Below are 9,324 nucleotides of genomic sequence, written 5' to 3'. Positions count from 1 at the left end.
GGGGGGGGGGGGGGGGGGGGGGGGGGGGGGGGGGGGGGGGGGGGGGGGGGGGGGGGGGGGGGGGGGGGGGGGGGGGGGGGGGGGGGGGGGGGGGGGGGGGGGGGGGGGGGGGGGGGGGGGGGGGGGGGGGGGGGGGGGGGGGGGGGAGTGGGGTGTTCAAGTAAGCAGCTGGACCCACAAATCTGTATCTGAATTTCCCCAAATAGACTGCAATGTGACCTTTGAAGTAGAAGCACCCTGCAGTTTGGGAATTGTTTGGTGTTACGAAGAATTCAATGCAAACATATTCCATCTTCAAGCTTGCTTGAATTGAAAGCAGAACGAGCGAATCTTGGTGGTAGCATGCTTGTTGTGGATTTAAAGTAGAAAACTTCAATACTTGGATGAAAGTTTCTCTGTGATTTGACTAGGAAGAGTTGTTAATTTGTTTTGAACATATATAGAGTGATCAAGACAAGGTGAGAACGAAAGAATATCAAAATAGGAGTCCGGGAGACCTTTATTCGAGGACTCTTGTGGGCTTGCCAAATTGGTTGGAACATACTCCTTTACTTATTTGGCCTGACTTCTGGTTGCAAAGATCCACTTGTTTGAATGGAAGATAATAGAGTAGAAAACAAGTGGTCAAGGAAAACGGAAAACCAAATGCTGTGACCAAGAAAATAGACAGACCAAAAAAGAAAACTCCTGATGAGAAACTTTTGATCACTTGTTCTGCATCACTGATCCAATGCAATAGCTAAGACATTAGACCACCACGAAAGTACATTTTGGTATGTACATAAGATACGCAACTTTGTATAGGCACTTCAAGTCCCTTTTAATTGACTCTTTAATTAGCAATATCATCATACAACTTTACTGGTTTGTATCTATTACTGCACCACCAAACAGGAATTTGCGTATTCTATATGAATTGTCTTTAGTTAGCACTTGTACCTCTCTTAATATTAAGAGAAAATGTCAACCAAATTATTTATACTTGCTACAAAAATGATGGTATATAGTCATTTTTATAGGTTTAAGTCAGTCTAGCAAATCTGGAAGATATTAGTATTCAAGTAAAGGATGTTGAAGACTTTGGAAGATTGATGCTTCAAGTTTGTTTTCCGGAAGATATTAGTATTCAAGTAAAAGATGATGGAAGAGTTTACAAGAGTGATCCTTCAAGTTGTTTTTGGTCAAGTGACTGACCAAGGAGCTTGATATTATTTTTCCTATGCCGAAAGCCTTGCTCACAGCCTGTTCGAAAATCCAAAAGTCCCAAGAAGATTAGTATGCTCATATGGATTTTTCTATACAAGGGTCTAAATACAGCAGAATAACTTGAAAAGAAAAAGACTAAAATATTGAAAATACCTCTAAACTTTTCAATATTTCACTAATATTCCTGAACTTTTTTTTAAAATACGCTTACCGCTAGTTTTTTATGAACACTGTTACTATTTTGTTTAACAAATGCCTCTGAACTTTCTAAAGTTTCACCGATACTCTTAAACTAAAAAAAAAAAGGTTAAAAGTACCCTTACTATCGGTATATGGATGGTAAAGAGAATTTTATATGTTGAGTTTGTGTTCATCAACTCGAAACATCTAACTCATGTGTCAGATGGCTATTTGAGAAGTAGAGCTTGATTGATACCTTAAGCAAGGAAGAAAGTTCCTTAAACCTAAATCTACAAGGGGAGAATGGAAGGAGGAGGAGGTGTTTGGGTGTAGATGAATATTTTTGTCTTTATGCATTTTTTGAACTTTTCTGAAAAGTTGGTATTAATGCCATATTTGAAAATTCAAAGATATACTTGAAATGCAGTATTAACGGTTTCCATCCATCCATCCATCTAGATTTGAATGAAATAAAATATTTTTATTCCAATTATTCAAGTGTAAGAAAATTATGGTCATCGTGAGAAAATTATGAGAAAACAATGTAGGTCAGCTTTCATGTGAACTCCCATAGGCTTGTTTGGAGCACACTAAAAATAAATGAATAAATAAATAAAAGAAGAAGAAGAAGGGAAAAAGAATGTAGGATCTGGATCAAGAACAGTAGACTTTTATCTACTTTCTGACTATGTTATAACCTTATTGTCTCATTCAGGTTCAGCTTTGTGGGACTCCAACAGCTGTACTGATATACGTATCACAAAGGCTTAGCTGCCAAATCCGGCTTTGTTATATTTTCACCCAGATGATTAGGTTTTCTAATTAGATTGATATTCAATACATTCAGACAAATAATCTATGCTATTAAATGGTGTGCTCATGTTGTATGTTGACAAGGCAAAAAGTAAGGGGAATGGTTTAGATGTTTCAGGCATGTCTCTAACAAAAGTGATCAACTATTGGTTTTGTTATGTGCTTAGAGTCATTAAGAAGTTTTTACTTGGCCACAATTTTCAGCTCAAATGGGTCCTCTATTGGCTGATTTTCCAAAGAGTTAGATGACTTTGTTTACCCAATATTATATCCTAAATATCGAAAGATAATCTGGAGACAGGACCATGTGATACAGTAGACTTCACAAGCACTTGCCTTCTAGTAGGCCTCATTCAAAGATTTCTCACTTCCCATTTCTTAGAACAAGCCAATGTCTGCATGTTTCTTCTATATGTACATGTTTTCAAGTCCCAAGCAACCCAGATCTCAAACTTTCAACCGACCTCCAAGTTTTCTCATTCTAAATACTTTGACTTCCTGTTCTGAATAACAAAACCATGGGTTTTCATTTCGCGAAAATTGTAAATTCTGTGCAAAAGCTAGGACTTTCTTCTCTAGCAACAAACCAAGAATCATCACTTGTCCGCAAAGGTTATTGTGCAGTTTATGTTGGAGAGAGCCAAAGGAAGCGATTTGTGATTCCAATAGCTTACTTGAATCGACCATTTTTCAAAGACTTGCTCAGTCAAACTGAAGAAGAATTTGGTTACAATCACCCTATGGGAGGTCTCACCATTCCCTGCAATGATGATACATTCATTGAACTCATCTCTCATTTGAATTAGTTGTGAAAGAAGATATATTGGTTAGACACAATCTGGTAGATTCGATTTTACCATTCTTCTGTACAGATTTTTGAGGAAGAGATAAAATGCCTCCCCAAATGGTGTATACTGGATTAGATATTCAAATCTTAGAAAATGAAGATATTCCATTCAAGTTCTCTTTACATGTTTTTTCTTTTTTGGACTCCTATGCATTATTTTTTTCGTTAGCATAAACGTAGATGGATAGTAATGTTATTCTTCTGCATGAATTTCATTTGAAAAATAGTTTCAAAGGACTGGTGTAATCACCTTCATTATAGAAATTAGAATATATGAAGTCTACATAAAATAGAACATAGTTCAATTTTTTATGAACCCATATGAATCTTGTATTATTCTCTTACATATAACTTTTTTCTTTTTTTGTCTATTAATCTGTTTATCGCCTTTGGTAGAACTTCAGTTTCATAGTTCTTCAAATCACCAGCATCCTAGTAGACAAATACATTGTATAAGCATCGGTAAATTATATCTTAAAGTGATTGTTTCCGGTTATTCTTATATTTCTTTTTCAATGTAATTAAATTTTGAGCAGCTTCCATGCCAGCCGATATGGATTAAACCTGCAGTGCATTTTGTTTAGTGAAACTTGAAACATGTGGAAGTGTAATAATAAAAAGAGCCTGTTTCCCTTGAACCCGTCTACCATAAGATTTTTTTTTCTTCTCTCTCTCTCCTCCAATTTTTTTTTTTTATGACATTGAGAACACAGCAAAGCACCGTAATAATGGAGATTAAAATTGATTTCCGTCACATACTAGATTAGATTTTCACAATTTCAGTGTTAAAAAAATCCTATTGGTTAGGTCGTGATAACATATTAGATACGATTTCAGCACATAAAGAGAGTTAATTGCTTCAAGATGACAAGTCAAAAAGCTTTGGTTTCTGGGAGGGGCACTTTAAAGTTCTCCTTATTTATTTATTATTATTATTCTTATTTACTTAAGTTCAATATATTATTTTCAATTGTTTCAATCTGGGACTCCTACTCAAGATTCATCCATGTAATTGTATTCAACATAAGAATATGAGAACTTCGATGAAATTCAGAGAGGAAAATGGCATATATATTGAATGCGTTGATGGGGAATAGTTTTCTCTTTGAAAAAAAAGTCACTTTACTGCTCCGTGCAATTGCAGTGTTTATGTGCTATTGCCGTTTCAGGTGGGAAGATCAGTTTTCCACCCTAAATACAGTCATTTTGATGTACTTCCTATACATTGATATTCTACTATGACTAGGACAAGTTGAAAAGAAAAAAAAAAAAAAAAAACAAGGTTGGCAAAACTGTGTGGATGGTTGATCTTTCTTCTCCATCTCTCATAATATCTGCAACCTAGAAGTGAGATCAATGAAGGTCTCTTCTCTGCAGGGAATTGTCAGACCACCCATTGGATGATTGAATCCGAACTCTTCCTCGGCCCTTTTTAGTAGGTTTAGAAAAGAAGGATGGTTCAAATAAGAAATTGGAACCACAAATCTCCTTGTTTGGATTTCCCCCACATAGACTGCAATATGTCCTTTGGGAATATTGGACTTTACTTTTGAAGAAGCGCCCTGCATTTTGAGAATTTGCTTGGTATGAAGAAGAATTGAAGGCAAACGGATTCCCATTTTTAAATTTTCTTGAAGTGAAAGAAGAACAAGCAACTGTCAGTCGTTGTGGCCGATGTTGATCTTGAAGTAGAAATCTGGAATACTTGGGATGATAATCTCTCTGCAATTCGAGTTGGAAGATGGTTGTTCATTTGGTTTTTATGCATATATATCGAGTGAGGAAGAGGAGGTGTGAACAAAAGAATATCAAAGACGGTGTCTGGTTGGACCTACATCATCAAGGCTCACATGGGGTTGCAAAATTGGTTGAAACACACTCGTTTTCTCATTTGGCGCAGCTTCTGATGGTACACATCCACTGTTTAATGGGAAGATATTAGAGAAGAAAACAAGTGGTCAAGGAAAACCGAAAATCAAATGCTGTGACCAAGAAAATAAACAGACAAAAAAAATCAATGTGATAAGAAACTTTCAATCACAAGTTGCTGCATCATTTACCCAATGCAATAGTAGCTGAGAAACGAGGGCACCACAAAGTACACTCCAGATTGTACATCAGGTACTCACCTTTGTACAATAAACTGTCTTGGCTCTCGTATAGGCACTTCAAATCCTCCTCGCTAACTTCCTGTTCAGCAATATTATTATAACTATACTGGTTCGTATCCATCAGATGCCCCCACTGAACAGGAAACCGAGTTTTCTAATGTCTACAAGCACTGTCCTCAACATCAAGAGTTATTGGAGTAAGCTTGCACCATGCTTGATGTTTTCATATTGTTCAGTTAGTCCATAACTTAAGAATGACAATCTTTTGAAAAGCAATAGTTTAAGAAATGGTCAATCTATATTTTTAATTATTGACTAAAAAATGCTTGATTCCTAATAGATGCTTATTTTTTTCTTATTAAGATCTCATTAAATGTTCAGAACTTGGACATCCACTCATTGAGAGGGAATGTTGCCGGTCAGCTTTCATGTGAACTTCAAAAAGGCAGGATCTCTCAATCTGCATCTGGTAAAATTTGCTCCACTTCCAGCTATGTTATAACCATCTTGAATATGTTTTCTGTCTAGGCTTATCGATTTGGTTTGTGAGACTCCAATAGCTGTACTAATATGTCATCAAAGATTAGCTGCCAACTTTGGTTTTGTTCATATCTTGAGCCAGTTGGTTTAGATTTTTTTAATTATATAGGCTTTCTTTCCATTTAGACAAACAATATATTCCATTAAATGAATGTTTCCCTGCTATTCGTTGGCATGGCAAATAATTAGGGGGACGGTTTTGTTGTCTCAGCCATTTCTCTAACAAAAGTATTATCGATTGCTTATGTAATGTGCTAACTAACGAGCTTTCACTCGGCCACAACTTTCAGCTCAAATGGGTCCAGTATTTGCGGGGTTTACCGAAATGTTAGGTGACTTTGTTTTCCCGATATTATTTTCCAAGTAGCTGAAGATTATTATCTAGAGTACAATACCATGTGACACAGTATACTTCACAAGTACATGCCTCCTAGTTGGCCCCATTCGTAGATGTCTCACCACTCATTTCTTAGAGCAAGCTAGTGGCCACGTCTCCCTTTTTAATCTATATATACATGTTTTCAATTCCCAAGCAACTCAATTCTCAAACTTCCAGTTCACCACCAAGTTTTCCCTTTTTCTCTCAACTGCTATTGTGCTACTTCTACATTCCAAAATTCAAGACCCTTCAACTTCCTGAGAGAAAAACAAAAAACCATGGGTTTCCATTTGGCAAGAGTGGTAAATGCTGTGCAAAATATTGGACTTTCTTCTCTAACAACACACTACAAATCGTCGGCAATCCGCAAAGGTTATTGTGCAGTTTATGTAGGGGAAAGCAAAAAGAAGCGGTTTGTGATTCCAATCACTTACTTGAACGAGCCATTTTTCAAGGACTTGTTAAGTCGAGTTGGAGAAGAATTTGGTTACAATCATCCTATGGGAGGCCTTACTATTCCTTGCAGCGATGATACATTCCTTCATCTCATCTCTCGTCTAAGTGAGCCATGAGAAAAAATATATTTGTTAGATTAGTCACTTGTAGATCAGGGTCATTCCATTGTACACTTTTTTGAGGGAGAGTCGATGACCTCCCCAGTTAAATTCATTGGTTAGTATTACCTAAGAACATCAAATTCAAGTTGCCAAATACAAATATAAACTATCATTATGTCATTCATTGTGATGGAAGAATGCCAATCCTTTTTCTTTTTTTTTTTTTTGTCAACCTTTCCCCTTTTCATGTTATACTTGAGGATGTAGTTCAACGTGAATGGTTTATTTTCAATTCATAATCTACATTCATTCATCATTTTTCTAAATATTTGAATTTGTAACAGAGATTTTGAGCAATCAAGGACCATTAAGATACCAGTTCCATTTTATACATGGACTTCATTTTGGCAAACAGTTCTAGAGAATTATTGATTGCATCACAAGTTTGATCATTTAACTATGGCATATTCCTTCCAGATACTTGGCTCTAGCATGACAGCCAAATACAACAATCAAATCTAGAGTTAGTAACTAGAATAGTTTGTTTAGATGACTTTTGGCCTAGCATCTCATTTCATTGTATGAACTGGCAATACAGATGAAAATTTCTTGTATTAGCTGACTAAATTTGGTATTAAAGTCAAGTCTGACATTGATGGGTAGCTTGGTGGAACAAGTTCCTGTGCTGTGGTCACTCTGGTTTTCTTTCATTATCATCGGAACCTTCCTTTGTCATTCAAGAAACATGATGACATTAGCTGACAGGAATTTTAATTTCAGAGCTTTCATGGATATAATAGCTTATAAAGATCTTGTGGAGGAGACGCGCTAAAGGTAGGTAGAGGATATTGAGACACTGTAAAGAGATCTGATAAAGAGCTTTGCCTTCAGCTGTTTATTCCTGTTACACTTAGTGAAACGATTTATTTAGTACAGAACTTAATCAAAGCATGACATCTCCATCTTGAAAGCAGCAAGTTTATTTCATGCATCTTCTGCTCAACTCTGACAGCATATATCTCTTCACAAATCACTACATTTGAAAAGGGTAATATTCTCTCTGTAATACATTTATGATTTCTTGGCCTTTGCTGATATATATATCTCTTGGCACAAGCAAGCAAGCTAAAACGTGCATCTTTATTTCCATTCTAAGCATTCTGTTTGTGGAATCATATTCATATGGTTCTAGAGGGCACATGCAACATGATGTCCTAAAAGTTGAGTTTGCTATTAAATTAGTTCTAATTTTAAAACACCTTTTTAAGATCAAATTGTTTCTAAGAATAGCTATAGATGTCTGGAAGCTTATCCACTATTCTAAGGCCATCTACTTATAATTAACAATGGAGGCTTCCCTAATTTAAACTGGATTCATTCCGGTTTGTTCTTCCATAATGTAACAGCTCAAGTCCATCGCTAGCAGTATTGTCCTATTTAGACTTTTCATTCTGGGATTTCTCTCAAGGTTTTAAAACGCGTCTGTTAGGGAGAGGTTTCCACACCCTTATAAGGGATGTTTCATTCCCCTCTCCAACCAATGAGAGATCTCACAATCCACCTCTTTTGGGGGCCCAGCATCCTCGCTGGCACACCGCTCGGTGTCTAGCTCTAATATCATTTGTAACAGCTCAAACCTACTTCTAGCAGATATTGTCCTATTTGAGATTTCCCTTCTAGGATAATCCTCAAGATTTTAAAATGCGTATGTTAGGGAGAGGTTTTCACACCCTTATAAAGAATCTTCGTTCCCCTCTCTAACCGCTGTGGGATCTCACACCGAACTTGTAGGTTTGCTTTGTTTTTAACCCATACACATGACATTTACTGTATTTGGCTGAAAATTCCATGTGGCTCGTCAGACAAGTATGTCTCACACCACGTCCCATATAATTAATGCATTTAATAGCATTTCAATTTTTTTATCAATATATTGAGTCATTCTTTGCATTTCTTAGCACTAAATATCTCCCTCCGATCATAATTCATAATCATTCTCAAAACTCACTATTTGGACAGACAACCATGGATATTTGCTGAGCTCGCCCTCCATTGATCAGGAAATCATGTGGCTCATACAACTGCACAACTCCCCATACCCTTTTTTGAGTCTATGCAGAGTAGAAAGAAGATTTTTCAACTTACTTCACCAACCACCACTGTGAGTTCATATGGTCCCAACTTTCTGCGTTTAATGTATTTCTGCTTCTTTTGCTACTTTATTATAGGGAAAAAAAAATGGCACTGCTTGAGATGAAAGCAAATATCCTTTTTATATGTTTCAATCAACAGTAAAAAGAGTCAGAATCATGTAGCATTCATTTCCACATGAGAGAGAATCTGCTTTCTGTTGCCTTTGTATGTAAACGTTAACTCATACAATTGTCTTTTTTGGCTTGCTTTCAATTTGCACCCACTCCCAGTTGCTTTCCTTGGACACCATTCACATATTTGGTCTCGCCCCACCCTCCATATAACCAAGAGCCTCCTAACTGTGCCCCTAAATTTAAGGTTCTCACCCACCTAGCCCTTTCGAATCTTCTGCTGGTCCTCAAATTGACCAATGGCTGATTCTGTAGGACACTGTTCAGGACCAAAATGGAACACTGATGCCCTCTCAGCCCTGAGCCCAAACTGCAAGTTGAAAGACAGAGCCATGTGAAACCCTTGTGAACTCTGCTCTAACCAGAC

At 36.9% G+C, this 9,324-nt stretch overlaps 1 protein-coding gene and 2 long non-coding RNA genes across 3 annotated transcripts in view; 2 read left to right on the top strand and 1 right to left on the bottom strand.

Annotated features, from left to right (window-relative positions):
• LOC111484340 overlaps positions 1–1,974 on the top strand; it is a 3,092-nt gene extending 1,118 nt beyond the window's left edge. Inside the window, exon 2 of the long non-coding RNA XR_002718484.1 lies at positions 149–1,974. This is a non-coding gene — a long non-coding RNA (uncharacterized LOC111484340). The remainder of the gene's footprint in view (positions 1–148) is intronic.
• A 2,121-nt stretch (positions 1,975–4,095) lies between these two features.
• LOC111484325 (auxin-responsive protein SAUR21-like) lies at positions 4,096–5,165 on the bottom strand. The gene has a single exon (XM_023130880.1). The coding sequence runs from the start codon at positions 4,663–4,665 to the stop codon at positions 4,372–4,374; it is 294 nt and encodes a 97-aa protein (XP_022986648.1). The 5' UTR covers positions 4,666–5,165; the 3' UTR covers positions 4,096–4,371.
• Positions 5,166–7,477: 2,312 nt separating this feature from the next.
• Positions 7,478–8,992, top strand: LOC111484338. The gene is made up of 2 exons (XR_002718482.1): positions 7,478–7,681; positions 8,653–8,992. It is a non-coding gene; the product is annotated as an uncharacterized LOC111484338 (long non-coding RNA).
• Positions 8,993–9,324: the final 332 nt, after the last annotated feature.

This window comes from Cucurbita maxima, unplaced genomic scaffold (assembly GCF_002738345.1).
Source record: "Cucurbita maxima cultivar Rimu unplaced genomic scaffold, Cmax_1.0 Cma_Scf00009, whole genome shotgun sequence".
Lineage (NCBI taxonomy): Eukaryota > Viridiplantae > Streptophyta > Magnoliopsida > Cucurbitales > Cucurbitaceae > Cucurbita > Cucurbita maxima.
The sequence above is the reverse complement of the archived record's forward strand: the minus strand, read 5'-3'. Positions and strand labels throughout refer to the sequence as shown.

Bases quoted from the DNA above. Each gene is read 5' to 3' on its own strand.
- LOC111484325 (XM_023130880.1), bottom strand. From the start codon at position 4,665: ATGGGAATCCGTTTGCCTTCAATTCTTCTTCATACCAAGCAAATTCTC.